General features: G+C 38.9%; 1 protein-coding gene across 1 annotated transcript in view; it reads right to left on the bottom strand.

The window, feature by feature from the left end:
* The window catches only part of LOC100264300 (sodium/hydrogen exchanger 6), a 47,544-nt gene that overhangs the window by 2,372 nt on the left and 19,292 nt on the right, over positions 1-25,880 (bottom strand). Inside the window, exons 19-21 of the mRNA XM_002271829.5 lie at positions 18,992-19,075; positions 18,223-18,320; positions 18,048-18,136 (exon numbers count right to left, since the gene is read on the bottom strand). Of these exons, the coding sequence (XP_002271865.1) occupies positions 18,048-18,136; positions 18,223-18,320; positions 18,992-19,075 (271 nt within the window). The remainder of the gene's footprint in view (positions 1-18,047; positions 18,137-18,222; positions 18,321-18,991; positions 19,076-25,880) is intronic.

The following is a 25,880-nucleotide window of genomic DNA, read 5'->3' as shown; positions in this document are numbered from 1 at the left end:
TGAAGAGGAGATAAAGTCTGCTCTAGACAGCTTATGCAAGAATAAAGTTCTGGGCCTTATGGTTTCACTGTACATTTTTCACAGAATCGTTGGGATATTGTCAAAAAGGACATGTTGGGTATGTTGAGTTGAGTTTAGATCTTTTGAGATAGTTTTAACACTACTTTTTTTGCTGATCCCTATGGAGTGGGGAGGGAAAGATTCAAAGGATTTTAGGCCTATAAATTCAGTAGGTCTATACAATATTTTGGGAAGGATCTTGGCTAATAGATTGGAGAAAGTTGTAAGGACGATTGTGTTATAGACCAACATGAATTTTCTGAAGGCCATCAAATTTGGATGCAGTTTTGATAGCCAATGATGCCATAGATTCTAGAATGAAGAGTTAAAGAGCAGTGGTTTGTAAGGTGGATTTGAGGAAGCCTACAAGCATGTAAATTGGAATTCCCTACTTAAAATGGGGTGACTCAAAATGGATCCATTGGATAAAATAGTGCATATCTTCTGTAAAAATTCTCTGTGATGGTAAATGGCTTTCCTTATGGCCCTTTTCAAAGTTCAAGGGGTTGAGACAAGGGAATCCTCTATCCCCTTATTTGTTCCTACTAGTCATGAAGGCCCTTGGTTTGTCATAGAGCAGGGGAAGGGGAATTCATAGCAGGTTTTAAATTGGGGAGAAGAGGAAAAGGAGAAGAAGTTTCTCACTTACACTACTGATGATAGTCTTTTCTGTGAGGAGACCACTAGAAAATATTATATTTGAAGTGGACTCCTTTCTGGTTTGAAGCTGTCTTAGGTTTGACCATAAATTTGGAGAAGAGCCAATTAATCTGTATGGGAGAGGTCCCTAAATTGAAGATTAGGTTTGTTGCTCAGTTGTAAGGTGGGCAAATTACCTTCCACTTATCTTGGCCTTCCTCTATGTGCTCTTTTCAATCTTCTACAGCCTGGGATGTCATGGAGGAGAGGGATTTTAAAAAGTTAGATTCATGCAAGTGTCAATATTTATCAAAGGATGGCAGACTAATCCTTTTGAAGAGCACTTTATCCAGCTTTCCAATTTACTTCATGTCAATATTCATTATCCTTAGGAGGGTGGGTCGGTAAGAGATTACACAAGATTCAGTGGGATTTTCTGTGGGGAGGTTGGTCTTTGGAAATGAAACCTCTCCTATTTATTTGGAGTGCAATTTGCATGAATAAGAAAAAAGAAGTCCCAGGTATTGGAAGTCTTTCAGTTATCAACAGGCTCTGTTAGGCAAGTGGAATTAGAGATTGCCACATGTAGGGATAAATTATGGAGACAGGTTGTCCCTAGGTAAACTTAGCAAGAAGGTGGGAGTATGGGTCTCTGGAGAAAGGATGGAAGGTTATGGAGTTGGCTTTGAAAAGCAATTAGGAAAGGATAGGAGATGTTTCAAGATAGAACCAATTTTGAAGTGGGTGACAACAACAGGTGAGTGAGGTTTTGGCATGAATTGTGGTATAGTGGTGCTGTACTAAGGGAATCTTTTCCTACTTTGATTTCAATTGTAAGGTCAAAAAATGCTTTAGTGGACCTTTGGGGAGCTATGGGAGCGGGTGGGTATTAAAATCCTTTTTTTTTTCAGGGAGCGTCGATGACTGGGAGTTGACTATTGTGGAAGCTTTTCTTCAACAAATTCAATGTGTGTGGGGGAGACTAAAGGTTGTGAGGATAGGCTGCCATGGAAAGACAAAAGAGGATGGGAGCTTTTCTATAATTTTTTATTTTTTTTAGCTCTTTGAAAGCTACTTTTGGAGTCTCTCTCACATCAAAAGAAATATGGAACTCAATGACCCCCACAAAAGTGTGTTTTTATGCTTAGGATGCAGCCTTAGGGGGCAATTTGGGAGAGGGTCTTAATATTGGATCAAATGAAGAGAAGAGGAAGGCTTCTAGCTAAATGGTGTTGTTTGTGTAGAAACAATTAGAAAACAGTCAACCATATCCTCCTTCATTATGGTATAGCGGGTGGTTTAAGGTGGTTGGGTTGTGCACTTTTTGGAGTCACATGAGTGCTGCTAAGGTTGGTTAAAGAGTGACTGTCTAGGTGGCATGGGAATTTTTCAGGAAAGAAAAGAATAAAAGTTTGAAGAATGTCACTTCTCTATTTGTTTTGGACCATTTGGAAGGAGCAAAACCATATGATTGTTAAGGGGAAGGAGCTCTTTGCAAGATGTTTTTGGTTGTTACCTATTTTTACGATCTAGATGATGTTTGGAAGTTTATCATTCCTCTCTTTTTCTCTTTAGTGATTGCATTGGTTGTAGATGACTCTTTTGTTTTTCTATTGGTGTCCTAGGGGTGCATTATTTGCATATACATAACCCACTTCCAACCATGTAGATATTGTCCAATCTACACTCAAAGGGTCCTCATGGCTTTAAAACGCATCTACAAGATTAAGAGGAGCTCATACATATATAGCTTTAGGAACTTTTTCCCCTATCTGATGTGGGATATCACAAGGAGTGTTCCCGATAGTCTCTAGAAACATATTCTCTTCCTTTGCTTAGTGTTAGCTTTGAAATTGCTAGGATAAAATCTAGCATCAATTAGAGAAAAGTTAACGTAGAAACATCAGCAACCTTGAGTTGGTGTGAATGCTGCATGAGTACTCAAACAAGGATTAAGTCCATAAAATATGCTATAGATTTTATTTTAGATGAAGAAGTTGGTAGTGCCTATGAGTTTGGAAAATAATGGTACTTGGATCCTTATTTTCTCACTTTGTTGAATGCACAACTTTTTTGGAAACGGTGCCTATCAAAAAGATTTGAAAAAAAAAAAAAAAACCTTCTGAAATTCCCTTCTCTCTCCATTTCTTACTATCCCACACACCTAATCACCATTGCAGGGTTCTATGCCTCTTCCTAACCTCATTGTTGGCAGCCTTGGACATGAAAAGTTGTTTGAACATGGTGCTTCCACTATCCTCCTAGTTGTGTTGCAAGGCCTTAGAGGTTCTAAGGAGGCAGCTCCTCCTCATGAATACTCTTCTAAAGACCCTTGTTCCTCTTATTAGAACCCTTTTGGCTTCCACAAACATTAGCCTCACTAAATGCAAGCACAGAAAACATCTCTCAAGTAGAGGTCATAAAACACTAAATTTACAGAGAGTTTTTTAAAATAGCAGGAAACTCAAATATTCCAAATTGCAGTCCATGTTTGTAAGGGTGGAATTTTTTAGATTGCTTTGGCATTTCAGGTCCTTTAATCATCTATGAAAATTTGAGTGACTAGAAATTTTTTTTTAAGTATCTACTTTTGGTTCTTCAATGGAAATCTCAGATTCATTTGAGATCCCAAATGTTTTAAAAATACATGAGACTAAAGCCTGTGGTACTCATACTCTTTAACTTCACCCAATGTAGGCATGACAAGGGGTGTGAAGAATGAGATACTTATACACACCCACACCAAACACCTAAACCTGAACCCATGTAACATAGATTGTGGCTAGTCTTGCCATTGAGGCTTGACTCAAGTGGTGAAGGGTTGTGGAGGGTTAGTGGGAGGTTCCAAGTTCAAGTCCCAATGGGGAAAATTTTACCTATAAAAATAAAAATAAAAATAAATTGTGGCTACTCTTTTTCAGTATGAATCAGACTCTTCTCAAAATGAGGAGAAATTTTTATTTTTCCTGGTATATTGCTTGAATTGTCTAAGACCTAGAGTTGGAGGACCTCTTTGATCCAACATATTTGTCCTAGGATAGGGGAGGAGGTTTTAATGTCATCAACAGTGTCTTAAAGAATATCTTGGCATTCTAGACTCATGGAGCATAAAGATTTTTGATAGAGTTGTTAGAGATGATGACCTTGTTAATTTCACATTCAAGAACGAAATCTTTACTGTGTTTAAAAATGCAGGATACCCATCTTCAAAAGAGTATATAGATTTTTACTTTCCAATGACTAGGTATTTTGTTTTCCTTGTAATGATAGAAAACTCCCCCAACTTGTTTCAATCAATTGTTAAACTGTTGTGGACCCTAATCCATTTAATTGGGGTTTGGTCCCATTTCAGTTTGAGGCTTTTACTGAGTGTGGTGAAAAGATTCCCAGATTATTGTTTGGGAGGTCACAAGCTTATGTGAAAAAATTGCAGCTTACTAAAGCTAAGCTAAAAGAAAAGGTTCTATCTTAAGGGATATTGAAACTGGCAACCCCAGAGGAATAGGTAACCTGTCAATTGATCTTAAATCCCTTAGAGCTTTGAGGAATATGGAGTTAAAAGATATTCTTTTGAGGGAGGGGGTGCTTTAGAGGCAATAATCAAGAGCGGAATGGCTCAATTAAGGAGATTATTAACTAAATTTTCTATAGGCCAAAGGTAGAAGATAGTAGAAATTGACAAAATCATGGCCAATAGACTTGGGGTAATGGTAGATAAACAGGACTGCATTTAAGGAGGTTTTTTAAGGTTTTCTGTTGGATTCATGAACAGCCAAATGGTGATCCCTAGAGGACTGGGATTGTGAACCACTCCCCCATCTTTAAAGAGGGCTAGTTTGTTAGAGCACCCCTTTTCTGAAGAGGAAATTAAAGAGGTCATCTTCAAAATGAATAACAAGCCCTAATGGTTTCTCTTTAGCTTTTCATCAGGAGTATTGGTAAATTGTAAAAGAGGATTTGTTAACAGCAAGGCAGTGGATTGAAGCAGCAATGTCACTTCTATCACCTTTGTTTTTTCAGAAAGTCTCAAACCAACAGTGTATTTGACTTTAGGCCTATCAGTTTTGTAACCAGTCCCTATAAGATTTATTGCTAGGTGGTATCCATGTGTCATCTCATCTCACTGGGAGCTTTTGTGAAGGGAAGACAAATCTCAGATTTAGTGTTAATTGAAAATAAGATGACAGACACAAAATTACATTCAGGTGAGGAAGGGGTAATAATCAAAATTGCCTATGAAAAAACTTATGATCAACTTCACCCTGGCTTCATCAATCATGCTTTATACAAGATTTCACCCTAGATCAGAATCACTGGATTCAGGCTGCTCATCCTTCCTAAGTTTTTTGTATTAGTTAGGACACGCTATAGGTTGTGTAAGGCACTTAGCAGGCTCAGACAGGGAGAGAGCAAATTGATGCTTACAGCAGAAGATAGATATTTGTAAGAAGACTTCTTAGTAGGAAAAAATAAACATTAGAGTGTTATACTTGCATTTGTGGATGATACTATTTGCTAGTCTAGAGCTAGAGAAAAGGATATTAAATGTTAAGCTTATCATCTTAGTCTTTGGGTGGGTCTTAGGGCTTAATCTAAATCTTGATAAAAACACCCTTTCTGAATGAGTCATCACCATCAGAATAGTCTACACTCCATACTAAGTTGTAGAACTTTTTATTGCCTTTGTGCTCAACCTTTGTGCTCACAATTTTCAAGTCTATTCAGAATTATCACAATTAAAAATCTTCTTATCACATAAATCCTTAAGATCTCTTCCCCTTTCTCTAGGAACCTTTATTTCCATTGTAACCTCTCTAATTTGGAGATAGAAGAGCTTGAAAAACTCGTGTCCTCTCTCACTTGTGTGTATTTATCCCATTCATCCCAAATGTGAGAGCTTAGCCATCATCTTCTTCAGGATTATTTATAATAAAGTCTTTCTTTTTAGCCTTGTCCAATCCATCAAATTCAATTCCTTTCTACTCAACTAATTAGTTATGGAAATCTGAAGTATCATCTAAGGTTAAGGCCTTTACTTGGCTAATGGCACACAAGAAGGTAAACACCAATGACGTGCTACATTGAAAAGATCCTACAAAACCCTTAGTCTTGATTATTGCACTTTGTGTATGAAGAGTAGAGAATTGATTGATCATCTTTTTTTACATTCTCCGTTAACTTTAAAACTATGACATAGACTATTTAGACTAGCCAACTTGGATTAGATTCCTCCTAGGAGTATATGTCACATGATGACTATCTCATATGGGGGATTGGGAAGCTCTATCAGAGGCAAGGTTCTTTAGCAAACCTCATGTCTCATGTTGATATCGATTGTTTGGGGAGAAAGCAATGTTAGGAATTTTTAAGATAAAGCAAGGACTTCAAAGACTGGGATCTCATTCATTTCTCTTCCTCCTTTTACGCTTCATGAACCTTAGCATTTAAGGGAATTCCTTTCAATGTGGTCCAGGCCAACTAGTATTTAATGTGTAGATTGAAAGGGTCGGGTTAGAAAGGAGAGGAGCATTGATTAGGTCTCTTTTGGAAGTAGACATTTATTTGATATTAGAGCAATGAGATGTCCTTTTTGTATATTCCCATGTGGTGCTATACACACTTTTTTCCTTTTTTCTTTCTTTTATAACCAAGGAACCTTCTAAGACAAGGCCCTTCAAACTTCCTATGGGTACCTAAACCTTAAAGAGTGTTGACCATGCCCACTACAATTAGCAACAGGTAATTCAGGGCATTCAACCAGCTATGGGAATTGAACCTAGGATAGTGTGCCTCACCACACATCCTGACATCCCCCCAACCAATTAGGCAACCTATTCATCCATATTTAATACATTTTTGTTTCTAATAAAAAAAAAATCATGTAACTCTCATTTTTTAAGACCCTTTTAGGAAGGATCTCTAGAAGTTTAGATGGGTGGAAGATAACTTAACCAAAAAAAAGGCAAAACAAGTGGAAGGTAGCTTAGCTATCCTTACAAGGAAGAATTACACTAATAATATGGTCAGGTTTTTGTGAGGCATAGCGTCTTATTAAGTAAGTGGTCTTAAAGGTTTCTTAAGGAGGAAAATGATCCACAGCACAAGGCTATCAAAAGCATTTATGATTCACACTCCAACCGATGAGATGCAAAATTCTAGTCAGGCTTTGTGATTAGAAAGCTAGTACTAAGAGCATCCTTGATTTATCTTATGTTACCCTTTTTTGGTCAATAACAATTTAAAGATTCATTTGTGGGAAGATCTATGATGGGGAGACCAACTGCTATGAATTCAATACATAACATGTTCTCTTAGTCCAAATGTTGTAGTCAACATATATTCATAGCTGTGATTTAGGTAAGTTACAACTGTGAATTACAATTGTAATTTATTCTATTGTTGTCATTTATACAACTGTAAATATTTTATATAGTTGTCTATTATTTTGTATAGTTGGATATGTACTCTATATAAATACCCATGAGATATATGAAATATTCATTTAGCAATTTATCAACTTGGTATCAAAGCAAAAAGTAGAGAATTTTCATTGTTGCCTAGCTGACACTTCTTCCCTTCTTTTCACCGTCTTCATTATCATATCATGTTTGCAAAAACATATGTAAGTATTTCTAATAGCAAAAGGTCATCCAAGGTGACCATTCATGAGAATGCCTCTCCAACAATTTCTATAAAGTTGGATGGTACTAATTATCGTGTTTGGTCTCAAATTTTGGAGATGCATATTGCTGGCAGAAATAAGAAGGGATATATCACAAGAAGAAAGGTTGCACCCACAGAGGATGACCCAAACTATGATGAATAGGAGGCCGAAGACGCTCTAGTCAAGTCTTGGTTCATCAATTCCATGACTAACTGATTGATATCACACTTTGTGCAATGTGGAACAGGTAAGGAAGTTTGGGATTCAGTCAAGAGGAGTTATCTTGATGTCTCTAACTCTTCTCAAGTATATGAATTGATGAAAAAAATCCTTTCAATCACACCAAGGTGACCACCTTGCAGAATATTACAATGAGTTAAACTCAAAATTCATAGAGCTTGATTATCGAAGACCTAATGATATGGCGTGTATAACTAATATTGAGAAACACAGGAAGCGTATTGCTGAGGATTTCCTTTATATATTTCTTGCAGGTCTTGATCATAATTTAGATCAAATTAGCAGTCCAGTTTTGGCCACCTTTCCTTTACCAAGTCTAGAGGAAGCCTATTCACTAATCCGTCATGAAGCGTAAAGGCAGGTCACCACGGGAACAAAAGATCACTCTGAAGTTTCCACAATGGTTGTCCATAAGAATAACACACAAACAACATCTTTTACTCCTACCAACTCTTCTTCTCGCTTCTGCACTCACTAGAATAGCACTAGACATACGGTAGATGTTTACTAGAATAAACATGGATATCCAGAGCCTAAGCAAGCTGAAAGAAAGAACAAGAAATCAACTCAGGCTGCTCTTACTGACACTACTCTTCCAGCTTATCCTTCTCAAGTTTCTTGATTGTCTTTTCAAGAAGGTAATTCTAGTTTGGCCTTTATCTCTAATGTCTCTAACACTTGGGTAATTGATTCGGGGGCTACTGATCATATCACTAGTCATTCTTCCTTGCTAGACCCTCTAATGCCCTCATCTGTTAAGTCTATTCAAGTTGCTAATGGGACTCCTATGCCGATTTCAGGAGCTAAAAATATCTCACTTTCCCCCACTCTGTCTTACCTGTGCCTAATCTCTCAAATAGTCTTCTTTCTATTAGCAAGATTACCAAACATCTCAATTAATCTGTAACCTTCAATTCTACTCACTATGTGTTTTAGGACAATCTTACGAAGTGATTGACATTGGGAAAAAGAGGGGAGGTCTATACCACTTGGAGGGGGCAAGGGACTTAAAATTTGAATCTAACTATGGTTTTCAAGTAGCAAGAGAGATGTCTAATAGAGAAAAGATTCTTTTATGGCATTGTTGATTAGGTCACTTATCATTTTCTTATTTGGAACGTTTATTTCCTCCGTTGTTTTGAAATTTTTCAGTTTCTAATTTAAGGTGTGAACAATGCATTTATGCTAAAAATCATCATATACCTTTTAAAATAAGTCTCAATAAAAATCCAATTCCTTTTACCCATGTTTTTACAAACGCTTGGGGTTCCTTTTCTACTCCTGCTTTGGGCCATAAATACTTCATGTCTTTTATTGATGACTATACTAGGGTGAGCCGGATATATTTGCATAAGTCTAAGAATGATGTTCGACATATTATTCCTCAATTTTCCAAAATGATTGCTACACAATTTAATACTCAGGTTAAGGTCTTTCACTCTGATAATGGTCGTGAGTTTGTGAATCAATCCCTTGTTGATTTATTCAAAGAAAATAGAATCCTTCACCAGTCGCGTACATACATGCCACAACAAAACGACATAGCAAAGCGTAAAACCCACCACATTCTAAAGGCGTCCCGGGCTTTATGCTTTACTATGCATGTTCTAAAACGTTTCTAGGTTGAGGCTATCTGACTGTTGCCTTTCTCATTAACCGAATGTCTGCTTGTGTTATTGATTATCAAACTCCTTTGCAAATGTTATCACAATTTCACCCTATTCCTTCTGCTTTGAATTTTTGTCCTAAAGTTTTTGGTTGTGTATGTTATGTTCATATACACTTTCATCAAAGGGATAAGCTTGATCCTCGTACTCTTAAATGTGTCTTTCTTGGTTATTCTAATTCCCGAAAGGGCTATAAATGTTTTCATCCTCCTATAGGCAAATATTATATCTCCATGGATGTTCAATTTTGTGAAGGGGACTCTTATTTTTCTAGGAATGTGTCTCTGGTTCCTCTTCAGGGAGAGATTAGTAGTAAGAAAGAGGAAAAACTATGGCTCGAAGAGAAGAGAGTATGGATTTTAGGTCAAGGGGAGGATTCAATTGATTTGGGTAAGGGGGAGTCTTTAGATGCTCCCAACCCTATAGCACCTAACTACGAATTTGAGGAAAGAAGGGATGAAAGACAAGCTAGATTATTCCAACAAGTTATACAAGGAAGAACAAAGATGCTACTGTCATATGCCCTCTAGGCTCCAATACTCCTCTTATTGATACTACCATGCCATCGAATAACTCTTCCAAGTCAATCTTGAGGTACATGTTCCTTCACCTTTAACTTCAAAAACTATTACCTTGAATCCACAAGTTGGTGATCAAGGTAGGAGATATAGTCTTTATGATTATAAAGAACCTAATAGATTGGTTTCTCAAAATCATTCTCTAATGTTGTTTATCCCATTTCTAATTTTGTCTCTTATCATCGTCTATCTAAGACTCACCTTGCTTTTACACTTCATTTGTCTTCCATGTCTATTCCTAGTCATTTTCAGGAAACCCATAAAGATCCTAAGTGGAAGTCTGCTATGGTTAGAAGAAATAAAGGCTCTCCAGAAGAACTCTACTTGGGAGATGGTTGAGCTCCCTCAAGAAAAAAAGACAGTGAGATGGGTGTTTTCAATAAAGTACAAGTCAAATAGGATAATTGATAGGTACAAAGGAGTGGTTGCCAAGGGATACACTTAGAATTATAGAATTAACTATCAAGAGACTTTGAAATGAAGGACTTGGGTGCTCTAAAATACTTCTTGGGCGTTGAGGTGTCTCGATCCAAGCAAGGACTTTTCCTCTCACAACAGAACTATATGTTAGATCTTTTGGCTGAAACTGGTAACTCCGCTTGCAAACTTGTTAATACTCCCATTGAGATAAATCATGGCTTGTTCATCTATCCTGATCAAATTCCAACGAACAAGGAAAGATATCAAAGACTAGTGGGGGAAATTAATGTACTTAACCCACAATAGACATGACTAGTCATATGCAGTTAGAGTTACAAGTCAATTCATGCATAATTTGAGTGACCAACACATGAATGCAGTAAATCGCATCCTAGCCTCTTTGAAGTCCTCTACAAGAGAAGGTATTATGTTCTCCAGACACGAACATCTAGATATTGAGGGTTACATAGACTCTGACTTTGCCGAATCCAAATTGGATAAAAAGTCTACTTCGAGGTATATGTCATTTGTAGGAGGAAATTTGGTGACCTAGAGGAGTAAGAAACAAAATGTGATCTCATTGTCTAGTGCAGAAGCTGAATACTGAGTGTTCAATCATGCAACTATGAACTTACTTGGCTAAAAATTCTCTTGAGCGAGCTTGAGTTTGGTCCTAAGAAACCTATGGTACTCTTTTGTGACAATACTATTAGATAGTGTACAGTTATTTCAGTTATTTAATTTTCCTTTTTTTTCCTTATTGTATTGTGGGTCCCACTAGCATGTATATATATACCCAAGTCCAATGTGTATTATTAATAATTTTTAATAACAAAAATTAGGTATTCTCCCTTTTCTCTCTTTTCACATGGTATCAGAGCTTAGGGAGAAAAAAAAAACCTAATTATTTCCGATTTATCCGTGAATCAATTCTGGGAAACCTTTAAGTGACCGTGTTTCATTCTGGTCACCTTCCCCATCTCCTAAAGCTTTTCGGTCAACCGTATCGCCGTTAGAAAACCCTCACCACCGTCAGAAAACCCTCACCGCAGGCGAATTTTCCGGTGACTCTTTCCGGCAAAGTCCTTTTCCGACACCGACCATACCATCAGGTGCGCAAGGAGGAGATCTTCAAGTTTTGTCAAAGCACCGGAGGGAGAATCTCAATCACGCGCCAGCCACACGCGTTTCTTCTCCGGCGGCCTGAACTTCACGCGTCGTCGCGTAAGTGCATGGAGCACTTTCCGGCAACGCGCTTCCACCTCCAACCTCGCCTGACGCCATCTAGCCACTCTCCATCTGTGCTTGTGCCATCCGAGCCCTGCGAGTGCATTTTTTTGGGGTTTTTGTCTCCGCCGGCCCTCTAAACAGCCTTTTCAGCGACCTCCGGTGACTTCCTCTCCACCCCGAGCCCTGCACGTGTCTTAGGAACCGCAATCTAAAGCCGTATTAGGGCTCTCTTTGATCCAAACATATTTCGTTCTCCAGATAAGTAGATATGGCTATTAAAAGTTCCATTTTTTCCTCTGTTATATCCGGATCTCCTATGATTACTTCGGAGAGATTGGCTGGCAGTGAAAATTATTTGTCATGGTCTGCCTCTATGGAGCTTTGGTTTATGGGTCAAGGTTATGAGGATCACCTTGTTACGCAGGAGGTGGATGTCCCTGAGGTTGACAGAGTACAATGGAGAAAGATAGATGTACAATTATGTAGTGTGTTATGGCAATCAGTTGATCCTAAGATTCTGCTTCATCTTCAGGCCTACAAAACATGCTTTAAATTTTGGAATCAGGCGAAAGGGCTATACACAAATGATATCCAACATCTTTATAAGGTGGCTTCTTCTATTATCAATGTCAGACAACAAGACATGGATTTATCTACTTATATTGGTCAGATTGCCTCTCTTAAATAGGAATTCTTGACTGTGATGCCTCTTACTACTGATGTTGGGGATCAACGAACACAGATTGACAAGTTCTTCATGGTTCTTACGCTTATTGGCCTCCGTCTAGATCTTGAGACCGTCCACGATCAAATTCCTGGCAGTTCCTCCGTTCCATCCTTGGATGATGTGTTTGCTCGCCTCCTCCGTATCTCCTCCACTCAGACTTTGCCATCTGATAACACTTCAGATTCTTCTATGTTAGTTTCTCAAACTAACTCTCGAGGAGGACTCAGTGGTAACCGAGGTAGAGGCCAACGTCCTCATTGCACCTATTGCAATAAGCTTGGCCACACTCGTGATCGCTGTTATCAGTTACATGGGCGGCCTCCCCGCATTGCCCACATGGCCCAGTCATCTAATCCTCAGCCGCCTCAGCCTCCAAGCTCCTCCACATCTCAGGGTATTTCCCTCACTAATAGTAAGTATGATGACTATCTCCGCTATCAGGCCACCAAGTCAGCTTTTGTTACTTCTGTTGCCCAGACTGGTAATGCTTCTGCTTGTCTTACCCACACATCTTCTCTTGGACCTTGGATTCTAGATTCTGGTGCTTCTGATCACATATCTGGTAATAAGGATCTTTTCTCTTCTATTACTACTACCTCTGTCTTACCTACTGTTACCTTAACTAATGGTTCTCAAACTGTGGCTAAAGGCATTGGTTTGGCACATCCTCTCCTTTCTCTACCTCTCATTTCTGTCCTTTATACCCTGAGTGTTCCTTTAATCTTATCACCATCAACAAAATCACTCATACTCTTAACTGCTCTATTACTTTTTCTGATAAATTTGTGACCTTACAGGACCGGAGTACGGGGAAGACGATTAGCATAGGACGTGAGTCTCAAGGCCTCTATCACCTCACCTTGCCTTCAACTCCTGCAGTTTGCATTTCCACTTATGCTCCCCTTCTCATTCACAGTCGCCTGGGCCACCCTAGTTTATCCAAGTTCCAGAAAATGGTCCCTCGTTTTTCATCTTTGTCGTCGCTTGCATGTGAGTCCTGTCAGCTTGGGAAACATACTCGTGTCTCGGTTCCCAAAGCGTTTGAATAATTGGGCAAAGTTTCCTTTTGAACTTGTCCACACTAATGTTTGGGGTCCTTGTCGAACAGCGTCTACTTTAGGATTTTAGTATTTTGTCACTTTCATTGATGACTATTCTCGATGTACTTGGTTATTTTTAATGAAAAATCAAGCTGAGTTATTCTCTATTTTCCAGAAATTGTACGCTGAAATCCAAACCCGATTCAATATTTCTATTTGTGTGTTACGCAGTGACAATGCCAGGGAATATTTTTCTGCACCATTTGCTTCATTTATGTCCCAACATGGGATCCTTCATCAGTCTTCTTGTGCTCATACTCCTCAACAAAATGGGGTAGTTGAACGTAAGAATCGACATCTTGTTGAGACAGCTCGTACTCTCCTTCTCCATAGTAATGTTCCTTTTCGTTTTTGGGGGGACGTTGTTCTTACAACATGTTATTTGATTAATCATATGCCCTCATCTGTATTACACGATCAGATTCCTTATTCCCTTCTTTTCCCTGACCAACCACTTTATTTCCTTCCTCCTCGTGTTTTTTGTTGTACTCGCTTTGTTCATATTCTCACTCGTGGACAGGACAAACTTTCTGCCAAAGCCACAAAATGCATCTTCTTGGGATACTCCAAACTTCAAAAGGGTTATCGTTGTTATTTCTCTGAGACTCATCGCTACTTTCTCTCCGCTGATGTCACCTTCTTTGAGGACTCACCATTCTTCTCTACCTCTAAGTCTCTTCCTGTTTCTGAAGTCTTACCCCTTCTCATTATCTCCCCACCTGATGCAGTGCCTTCTCGCCCACTTCAGGTTTATCATCGTCATCATCGTGTCGTTGTTCCTCCTTCTTTGGTTGAGGTACCTGTTGACTCACTTCCTATCCCTTCGGCTTCTCCTGCCCCGGCTCTACCTCCTTCTACTGAATTACCCATTGCTCTTCGGAAAGGTAATCAATCTACTCGTAATCCTCATCCCATTTACAATTTTTTGAGTTACCATCGATTATCTTCACCCTATTCTGCATTTGTTTCTGTTATATCTTCTGTTTCTCTTCCCAAGAGCACCCCTGAGGCTCTTTCCCATCTAGGCTAGCGACAGGCAATGGTAGATGAAATGGCTGCTTTACACTCCAATGGCACTTGGGATCTTGTTGTTTTACCCTCTAGTAAATCTACAATTGGTTGTCGTTGGGTCTACACAGTTAAAGTTGGCCCTGATGGTCAAGTTGATCGCCTTAAGGCCCGCTTAGTTGCTAAAGGTTATACTCAGGTTTATGGTTCTGATTATGGTGACACTTTCTCTCCTGTTGCCAAGATAGCTTCTGTTCGTCTATTGCTCTCCATGGTTGCTATGCATTCTTGGCCTCTTTATCAGTTAGATATTAAAAATGTTTTCCTTCATGGGGATCTTGCTGAGGAAGTTTATATGGAGCAACCACCTGGTTTTGTTGCTCAGGAGGAGTCTGATTTAGTGTGCAAGTTACGCCGTTCTCTATATGGCTTGAAACAATCTCCTCGAGCATGGTTTAGCCTTTTTAGTTTTGTTGTTCAGGAGTTTGGCATGTTTCGCAGTACAGCAAACCATTACGTTTTCTATCATCATAACTCTTCGAGGCAGTGTATTTATCTGGTAGTTTATGTGGACGACGTCGTCATTACAGGCAGTGATCAAAATGGTATTCAAAAACTAAAGCAACACCTTTTCACCCACTTTCAAACTAAAGACTTGGGGAAACTCAAGTATTTCTTAGGGATTGAGATAGCTCAATCCAGTTCCGATGTGGTTCTTTCCCAAAGGAAGTATGCTTTAGACATCTTGGAAGAAACCGGTATGTTAGACTGCAAACCGGTAGACACTCCTATGGATCCAAATGTCAAACTTATACCAGGACAAGGGGAGCCTTTAGGAGATCCTGTGATATATCGGCGACTTGTAGGTAAACTGAACTACCTCACCATTACTCGTTCAGAAATTTCTTTTCATGTGAGTGTTGTTAGTCAATTCCTACAGTCACCATGTGATAGCCATTGGGATGCTGTAATTAGCATTCTTCGATATATCAAAAGCACACCAAGCCAAGGTGTATTATACGAGAACAGAGGTCATACCTAGGTTGTTGGTTACACAGATGCAGATTGGGCTGGCTCACCCACAGATAGACGTTCCACTTCCGAGTATTGTGTTTTTATTGGAGGTAACCTAATATCCTGGAAAAGTAAGAAACAAGATGTAGTGGCCAGATCTAGTGCTGAAGCCGAGTATCGAGCTATGGCTCTGGCAACATGTGAACTCATATGGCTGAAACATCTTCTTCGGGAGTTGAGATTTGGAAAGGATGAACAGATGAAGCTCATCTATGACAACCAAGTCGCTTTGCATATTGCATCCAATCCAGTCTTCCATGAAAGGACCAAACACATTGAAGTTGACTGTCACTTCATTAGAGAGAAGATCGCATCAGGATGTGTGGCGACTAGTTTTGTCAATTCAAATGATCAACTAGCAGATATTTTTACTAAATCTCACAGAAGTCGTAGAATTAAATACATTTGTAACAAGCTTGGTACATATAACATATATGCTCTAGCTTGAGGGGGAGTGTTAGATAGTGTACAGTTATTTCAGTTATTTACTTTTCCTTTTTTTTCCTTATTGTATCATGGGTCCCACTAGCATGTATATATATACCCAAGTCCAATGTGTATTATTAATAGTTTTTAATAACAAAAATTAGGTATTCTCCCTTTTCTCTCTTTTCACAAATACAATAGTTATTAAGATTGCAAATAATTCGATACAACACGATCGAACTAAGCACATTGAACTTGACAAGAACTACATCAAGAATAACCTAGATTCTGGCATGACAAGGGTTCCCTACATCAAAAGTGCAGATCAATTGGTGGGTATGATAACTCATGTTGTTACTAGTGGTCCATTCTATGCATCACTATCCAAGTTGGGCATGTGTAATATCTATGCACCAACTTAAGAGGGAGAGTCAACATATATTCACAACTATGATTTACAACTGTGATTTAGGTAAGTTGCAACTATGAATTACAGCTGTAATTTATTTTATTGTTGTGATTTATACAATTGTCAATATTTTGTATAGTTGTATATTGTTTTGTATAGTTGGCTATCCTAAAATAAGTTTTGTGTACTCTATATAAGTACCCGTGAGATATGTGAAATATTCATTCAGCAATTAATCAACTATTATCCCATCTTTGTCATTTTAATTCTTCTTTGTCCTCTTTTCTAACCATTCTTTGTCATCCACCATAAGCAATTTCAACTTTTTCCATAACTTTTAGGACTCAAAAATTGATGACCTTTCGATCTTGCATTCCTTATCCCATGTTTACTACTTGTCCTCCTTTCCCAATGACAAAGTATAGTTGTTAACCCTATAAGGTTGTTGTGCTTCATTCTTTCTTTCAGACTTTATTCATATCTGAGGATCTATTACTTCCCCTCCAGCCAATTTCAATTGAAAACCCAAAATTCCATATAATGCTAGTCTTTGGCTTGGCCTAAGCTTAATAGAAAGACCATAGTCAATGACATATTGCAATTTAGGAGACCATTTAAAGCTTTCAACCTGAAGCATTGTGTTATGTTCCGAGGTAGCAGTGAGATAGTTGACCATCTATTCTTTAAGTGTTTGATAATGGCAAAAGGCTTGCAGCATAGACTTGTTGGACTTGTTAGGTTGTTTACATTCCTCCTAGAAATATAACAAATATGACAGTGGTTTTTTGAAGAAAAGACTAGAAGCAGGGTTTTCCGGTGAGTGGTTATACTTGCTATCCATTGGTAATTTCACTGGAGAGAACTGTCAGGATTTTCAAGGGTAGATGGTGCCTTACAGAGTCAACTGTACTAGTTACTTTTGGGTTCTCAAGCATTCCAGTGTCTAATCATGTTGGATGGAGGATCTTTTTGTTGCATGAGTAAAAAGTTTAAAGAAGCGCATGTTGAGTGGGAATCACTCCTCATAATAGGATGCCTAGGTTTAATGGATACTCAGTGAAAACCTGAGGCAAATAGATATTATGGAGTATTTGAAGATCACACAGATGGAGTGGGAGGTGACTCGGCCATCATTACATCCTAGGTTTCATAGAAGAAGCAAGGACCTTAGTAACTGGATGCTCAGATGCATAAGATCATCGACTGGTCTACAAAATTGAAATTCTTTAACACTAGAATCCCTTGATTAGCTAAGCAAAGAGTGGAGATGGTGGTTAAATGAGATGCCTCAGAGATAGAGGTTTTATAGGGGATTCCATGCCTCCTTCAGTCACAAATTTTTGGATAGTTCCTTGGGTATTTTGATTGTTTTTTCTGGGTTGCTTTCTTTCTTTTTTATTGGCTCCACAATCACCCTAATTAGTAACTACTCATATTCTTGCATTTTTTTTTACTCATCTTTCAACAAATTGTTGTTTCTGATTAAAAAATAACATCCACTGAGTCGACAGCAATGGTAATTTCCTAAAGCCAAATATCTGCACCTCTAAACCTATAATAATTTCCTCAAACTTATGATTTAGAATAACAAGTTCATTATCTATGATTAGGTTAAACATAAGGTGGTTTTCAACTAGCAAGTTAAGCTGGAGTTTAAAAAATTATAGTGACATTACTCAACCATGCTCAAAAGGATCAATAATGGCATTAACTATTCACATTTGTTGAGAGATACTCAAAATTTCAGGTAGCAGATTCATGACTTCATTTCTTAACAAGATATATGTTATCAACTCTGAACATACCAAAGTCTTCTTGTTCTTCATCATCTCCAGTTTGAGTTGTAAAGAATGGAGTGAGATAGTTCTTATCTAGTGCTCTAAACGTTGCCGTGCTGCAAAAAGAAAACAAAATTAGATGCATTCAAAATTAATGAAAATGCAAAACCTATTCAAGTAATGACAGGCAGATCTCCATTACTTCTTATGGAACTCTTTAAGTCTCATCTTGAGCCTGTTCCCAGATGACTCCTCCTCATCATAAGGAGGAGAAATATAGCCATTATTCACTTCAAAGCTCTGAAACAAAAATATGAAAATCAATAAATAAGTAAATAAAATTAATATAATAAACAATCAAGATTTTGATGAGTTAAAATAATCATAAAAAAGTACAACAGTTCACTAACTCATGATCTGCAGGACACTAAAATACCAAAGAATAAGAACCAACCGGTTAATAGAGAAAATGCAGCTGTCACAGTTTTTTTTTTTTTTTTTTGATAACCTAGGAACCTTCATGGTCAAGACCTTAGGACTCTCCACGGGGACCCAAACCTCAGGTAGCTGTCACAGTTGCCAATAAGTATACAAATAACTTTCTTTTTCCTTGTCTCTTTTGAGAATAGAGAACAAAAATGACATCTTACTCATAAGCCCCTGAAAGGGCATTTGCATACAGATCAATGTACGAAATAGAGGTTTGAGCTACCATTTCAAAATTTTCTTTACTGGTGTCAACTTTCTGATAGACAGTTTTAAACTGGGATATTTTTTCCTGCATGAGCAATAGGTGGGGCCAAGGGGAGAGAGATGTTTTCTACCCAAACAGATGACGATAGTTTAAGGTGGTGTATATTCTTGTAAAAATTTTAAACAATAGAAGAACAATATAAACCAGGTCCAATAGATCTATGTACTGCCACTGAAATACACTAACTAGCAAATAATTAATCTTCCACATGACATACTTCACCAATGGGACCATCATGGCCATCACCTACAACTTGTAAAGCTTCCAGCATGGTACCTGTTGATCCTCCAATCAACAAAACCTACAGCACCTCTTAGAAGGTTAGTGGTAAATTACATGAATATGGAAAGCAAATGAAAATTTTACAACTAGAACATTATGAGAGAAGCTTGTAAAAAAGAAAATTTGAATTACTGATAGCCCATAAATTTGGTTGTCAGCTCTGTTACATGGGTTCGGGTGTTGGGTGCAAGTATGTGTATAGTTGTCAAATCCTTTGCATCCCAAAATCTTAAGACACATGGATTTGGGTGAAAAATGATATCAACTATGAGTGAGGGTACTTGGATACAACTTAATGAAAATAAATCAACACTAAATATAACAATAGTAAGATAAGTTATTTATAATACCGCATGGTTAATTATAGTTATAAAATATATTTATTATATCTTTTCTATTATAATAAGATAGTTAGAAAATAAATTTATTATACTTTTTTAATTTGACAAGATGCTAAACATTGTTTTACTTTTAGTGTTACCACTAATAGTACATGAAGAACCTATTTATTATAGGTCTTTAATTTTAATATGATGTTGAGAGAAGTTCTTAAAAAAATATCATACCACATTATTAGTAAAGTTTGATTAGTTTAAAACTTTAAAAGTTTATAGCAATATAATAAAAATCTTCTAATACACTAAATGTTGATAAAATATAATACATATTTAATTTCTCATCATGCAAAAATTTTTGACTTTTTTTAAATTAATTATAATAACTTACCCCTAGATTTTTTAAGATATTAATTTTGATATTTATCTTTAGATTTTGTTTGCTATTAATTATCATATTTACCTTTAAATTTTATCTATTATAAGTATAGAGAAAAAAAAGGTAAGAAAGAGAGATAAATAGGAAAATAATTTTCAAATGCAATATAAATACAATTTAAAAAAATTAAAAAGTAAATAAAATAGTAATGAGATAAATAGTTATATCCGATAGAATATACGTATATCTGATACAGATCCCACACCCGCGCCTATGTCATATCCCATAGACATGGGTATTTTGGCTGAAATCAAATCATTAGTAAATTTTATCACACATTTCAGAAAATTATATTTTTGCTTGTAAACTTAATCAAGGACTTATTTTATTCCTAATTTCTAAAAGATTCAAATATCTCTTTGTAGTCCATCAAATACAAGGTCTCAAGTTTTAATCATAGGTTATTTTCTGTCACTTGATGTTGAACATTCCAATTAATCAAAATGAGAGCTTCAACGGGGCTCCATTTAGTTATGCCTGGGAAAAAAGAAAAATAAAAAAATAAATGAAAAAAGGCTCATTTATTGCTTAAGAGCAATGTTTTTAAAACCAAACAAGTTATTAAACCAAAAAAATTATATGTTCATAATTCACTGGTCAAATCGGTGATTGAACCACAATTGAACCGGTGACATCATAAATATAATATATATATATAATTAAAAATTTAGTAATATTTCATTTTTATATTTGATATATCAAATTAAATGATAAAAGTAAATATAAATATATTTTTAGAGAGCCCAATTTTTAAGCCCATTTATACCCATTTTTAGAGAGTCCATTTAAACCCTCCATTTTCACACTTCATCTCCACTATCCATTCAAAAACGAACTTGTATTTGTAGTCTATCAAATATAAGGTCTCGAGTTTTAATCATAAGTTATTTTCTATCACTTGATGTTGAACATTCCAGTTAATCAAAACGAGAGCTTCAACGAGGCTCCATTTAGTTCGACCTAGGAAAAAAGAATAATAAAAAATAAATGAAAAAAATTTCATTTATTGCTTAGGAGCAATGTTTTTAGAATCAGACCGATCATTGAACTGAAAAAGTTATTGGTTCACAATTCACTGGTTGGATATATGGTTGAACCACAATCGAACAAGTGACATCATAAGTATATAATTTATATATTATTAAAATTAAAAATATTTATAAGAAATTAAACATATATATATATATATATATATAATATTAAAATATTTAATAATATTTCATTTTTATATTTGATATATCAAATTAAATGATAAAGATAAATATAAATATATTTTTAGAGAGCCCAATTTTTAGGCCCATATATACCCATTTTTAGAGAGTCCATTTGGACCCTCCATTTTCACACTTCATCTCCACTATCTCCCACCAACCGCACCTCCCACTTTCTCTTCTTCTTCTTCTTCTTAAACACACACACACACACACACACATATATATATAATATTTCATTTTTATATCTCTTCGCATTACCAGCCGCACCTCCCCCCACCTTTCTTTCCCTCTCTCTCTCTCTCACCATACCCATGCCTACCTTCACCACTGGCCACCTCACCGCCAGCAACAGCTCCCATTTCATTTTTATATCTCTTCCCATTACCAGCTGCAGCTCCCCCCCCCCCCCCCCCCCCCCCCCCCTTTCTTTCCCTTTCCCTCTCACTATACCCATGCCTACCCTCACCATTGGCCACCTTGCCACCAGCCCTCCCCCTTTCTTTCCCTCTCCCTCTCACTATACCCACGCCTACCCTCAACACTGGCCACCTCGCCGCCAGCCCTCCCCCTTTCTTTCCCTCTCCCTCTCACTATACCCACGCCCACCCTCCCCACTGGCCACCTCGCCGCTAGTCCTCCCTCTCTCTCTCTCTCTCTCTCTCTCTCTCTCTCTCTCTCTCCCTCCCTCCCTTCCTCCCTCCAATGAACCATTTAGTTCACTATGAACCGACCAGTTCACTCAGTTCATTGGTTCAACCGCCAATTCTAACGGTTCAAGGCTGAATCAATAGGTCATCGGCTCAAAAGGGCGAATCAGATCAGAAAGGTCACCAGCCGATGGTCGGACCGGCCACTCCAGTCCATCTTTTAAACATTGCTTAGGAGAGTTTGTCCTATCAAGTCGTCTTAATATGCGTTTAGATAACTTAAAACTCCAAGTGGCATTATACCTTACAAGATTTCCATGCAAACCTGATACACTTTGGGACTCAGATTTCCAATATTTCCATTTGGAAAGTAGGTCTTCCGCCAATCTTTCCTCTCCATTTCTTCAAATCTGCAGCAGGAAACATGAGGACTAGAATAACTGGAAAATAGCGAGAAGGTAAATTGGATTGTAGGATACAAAGAGGTTAAGGAAGCTTTGGGTTGCTTCTGGTTGCCACAAAGTTGACTGCCAGCAGCTATATGTTTTACTGGGAACCACCACGTTGTCTCTTGCTCTTGAGACATGAACTTTGATGAAGGTTTAGGCACGATGAAGTGCAAAGTGGAAAAGTTTGAAGTGGAAAAAAAGTCTTTTCAGGTGAAGTTTGAAGGATCGAATGGTGGAACTTGGGTTTCAGTAACAGAAAGGAGCCGTGGTTTTGATGTATCAGTAGGATTTGGAAGGGAGGAGGTGGTTTGGTTAACGGAGCATTTGAAGAAAGCTGTGGAGTTGGAGAATACCAGGGGATTCACACGAAAGTTCAGGGGCGAGAATAAGATCCATTTGATGGAGATTTGCTTCAACAATAGAGGGCGTTTCATGAAAATCACCGAGATTGCCACAAGAAGGAATCCTTTACTTCTTGTCATCCCCGAGGGTGATAAAGGTAGTGGATGGGAAGTCCTTAGGAGGGCGATTATTTCAGTGCAAGATTATTCTGATCAAGTCGGAGAAGAGCGGAAGAAGATGTTTGGCAATAATCAGTTGAGCAAAAGCATATATAGAGGTGGTCGGTCATACGCAGAGGTGGTTGCAGAGGATGGAATTAGGAGTGGAGTTCCATTAGCAGTTGGAAAATGGGCCAGAGCCGTAATATGTGAATGCAAAGAAAAAGTTCAAGACTGGACTGATGAAGGCAAGGCCATTGCGAGGTTGTTGGGAGTGAAAGGTATGGTGTCTATAAACCCCATTTCCGCCTTTAAGGGGTGTTTCTTTGTGAGTACAGCAGGAAGAGCAAAATGGTTACAAGAGCAGGAGAGGCTTTTAGTGAAAGGAAGGCTTGTTCTCCTAAGAAGATGGTCGCTAAGAGAAAATATGTTTATTCCTGGAAAATTCAGAAAGGGTTGGTTAGTGTTGAAAGGCCTTCCTTTTCACTTGTGGGAGGTAGACCAGCTGAAATTCATCTTGAAGAAGTGGGGGAGGGTGACGGAGGTAGCAAGGGAAACCGTGAAGCTGTTGGACTTGACGAAGGTGAAGCTGTGGGTGGAGATGCATCCTAGAGTCGTGCTTCTAGCGTTGCTCGAGGTGGAAGACGGGGCCTGGAAACATACTGTAGCAGTTTCAGTCATCGGAGAAGAGGGCGAAGACGGCAATGTCACGTCCGAGACATCCCACTGCAGGTACGAGTGGTTGAAAGAAGGGGGTCGCGTCTCTCAGACGCCAAAATTTGCAGAGGGGCTACGAGGTAGTATCAGGGGTAATGAGTGCTACAGGAGGGAGCTTCTTCCCCGGGCACGCTATCGGCGTTCAAGTACAAGCATGGCGGCCAAAAGGGAGAATGGATGGGAAGGGAGCAGATTGGGCTTAGTAGAGGAAGTCATTCTTGGGCCCACAGGGCCTGAGTCTTCCACTAAAGCCCATCCAGTAAGGGCCCAAAAAGGGAGAAGGAGTCGTGGGCTTCACGCTGGCCCAGACGTCCCTCAAGCCCATGACGCTGCCGCTTCCCTTTCTTCTCCACAGCGAGCGGGCTCCTCTGCAAAGGCGACCACGCAGCCTCGTTCAGGCGATGAGAGGGCTGACGTCGAAGTAAATCTCGGAGAGGATGGTCGGGCCGATGAGTTTCGGGCCCAGATTTCATCCAACCCTAGCCCACCTTCAGAGATAGAAGAGGAGAGTTATGGGCGTCGGACTGTGGGCTGTAAGTCATCAGGCCCGTCGGGGTTGGGCCAAGTTCAAGGTGGCTCGATGTCGTCTGGCTTGAGATATGGGTCTCGAGAGAGAGAAAGTGCAGCAAGAAAGGGGAAAGCTCCAATGGATCAGAAGGAAGACTTCACGCAAGGGGAAAAAACAATGGATTCAAGGGAGACGTGGTCCAAACTCTTCCTTCCAAGCGCGGATCGCCGTCATGGACAACGGAGTAGCAGCGAGACTCTTCCCCTACGGAGCGCAGCGTCATTTAGCGAAGGCCACAATCTGGAAGTGGATGGCGGGATGAGATCTCATCAGACTCGAGGTATCAAAGAGAGTCCCATCTTCCGTTGTCTTCTGCCAAGGAATTGCAACAGTTGGTCGAAGGAGGAAACCTCGACGTCAAGAGGAGTGATGGAATCGCGAAAATCCCAACTCAAAGAAGACAAAGGAGGATTTACGGGCCGAGCGGGGTACAATCCTGGTAGCTCTTCAGTCACGGTGTCACCTTCTATTCCAAGAACCAGAGGTAAAGACATCATTTTGGGAGGAAATTGTGAAGTTCCGGGAGTGGAAAGCTTGGAGGTAAGTCAGCCTTTTTCTTCTCAACCACCCGAGCCTCATCCCTCTCCTTCCTGTAATCTGGCAATGAATCTTCCGTGTCCCTTCGGTCCTCATCTCCCATATTCAGAAATTCTTTCCCAGTCTCCTTCGGTAAATCAAGGTAAATTTAAAATTTTTCCCGAAATAGGCGATGTTGGCCCATTAAATTTTGTTGGCATCCCTGTCCATGTTGAGGAGGAGAATCAGAGAGATGTTTTTAACCAGATGTCCGAGAGTTCTACCCCTGGGAAGTCTTCTAACCTGATGCCAGGCAGTCCGGGGGTTAATGAGGCATCCCCGCCGGAAGACTTTCTTATAGATGGCCTGTCCCCTAGGAAAATGGCTAAAGTACGTGAGGTCCTATGCTCTCTGGACATTAAGGTGTACTCTAGGAGGAAGAATAGAGGTCCATAGGCGTTTGAATCCAGGTGGATTTGGTTTGGAGGGTTAGGGCCTGCGTGTTTTTCCATGAAAATCATCAGTTGGAATGTTAGGGGTTTGGGTTCAAGTAATAAGCGAAGAGTGATTAAAGATTTCCTTAGGTTAGAGAAGCCGGATGTTGTGATGATTCAGGAAACAAAAAAGGAGAAGTGCGACAGAAGGCTAGTGGGCAGTGTATGGACGGTCAGAAATAAGGATTGGGTTATTCTCCCGGCGTGTGGGGCTTCTGGTGGGATTTTGTTCATTTGGGACTCAAAAAAGTTGAGCAAGGAGGAGGTGGTATTAGGCTCTTTCTCGATATCGGTCAAATTCGCCTTGGAGGGATGTGGACCTCTTTGGATTTCTGCAGTTTATGGTCCAAATAGTCCCTCACTTAGGAAGGATTTTTGGGTGGAACTTTATGACATTTATGGTCTAACTTTTCCGTTGTGGTGTGTGGGCGGTGATTTCAATGTCATAAGGAGAAGTTCAGAAAAATTGGGGGGCTCTAAGCTAACTTCAAGCATGAGGGACTTTGATAGTTTTATTAGTGAAAGTGAATTACTCGATCCACCTCTTCGGAACGCTTCATTCACTTGGTCAAATATGCAAGAGTCTCCCGTGTGCAAGAGATTAGACTGTTTCCTTTACTCAAATGAGTGGGGGCAACTATTTCCCCAAGGCATTCAAGAAACCCTTATCAGAAGGACCTCGGATCATTGGCCAATTGCTTTGGATACCAATCCGTTCACGTGGGGCCCAACTCCTTTTAGATTTGAGAACATGTGGCTGCAACATCCTAGTTTCAAGGAGAACTTTAGAAATTGTTGGAGGGGTTTTCAAGGAAACGGATGGGAAGGCCACAAGTTCATGAGGAGATTACAATTTGTTAAAGCCAAAGCGAAGGAATGGAATAAGCTTTCTTTTGGAGTGCTTAATGAAAAGAAAAAAAGTATCCTCAAGGATTTAGCTAACTT

The sequence above is a fragment of the Vitis vinifera genome, chromosome 15 (genome assembly GCF_030704535.1).
Source record: "Vitis vinifera cultivar Pinot Noir 40024 chromosome 15, ASM3070453v1".
NCBI lineage: Eukaryota > Viridiplantae > Streptophyta > Magnoliopsida > Vitales > Vitaceae > Vitis > Vitis vinifera.
The sequence above is the reverse complement of the archived record's forward strand: the minus strand, read 5'-3'. Positions and strand labels throughout refer to the sequence as shown.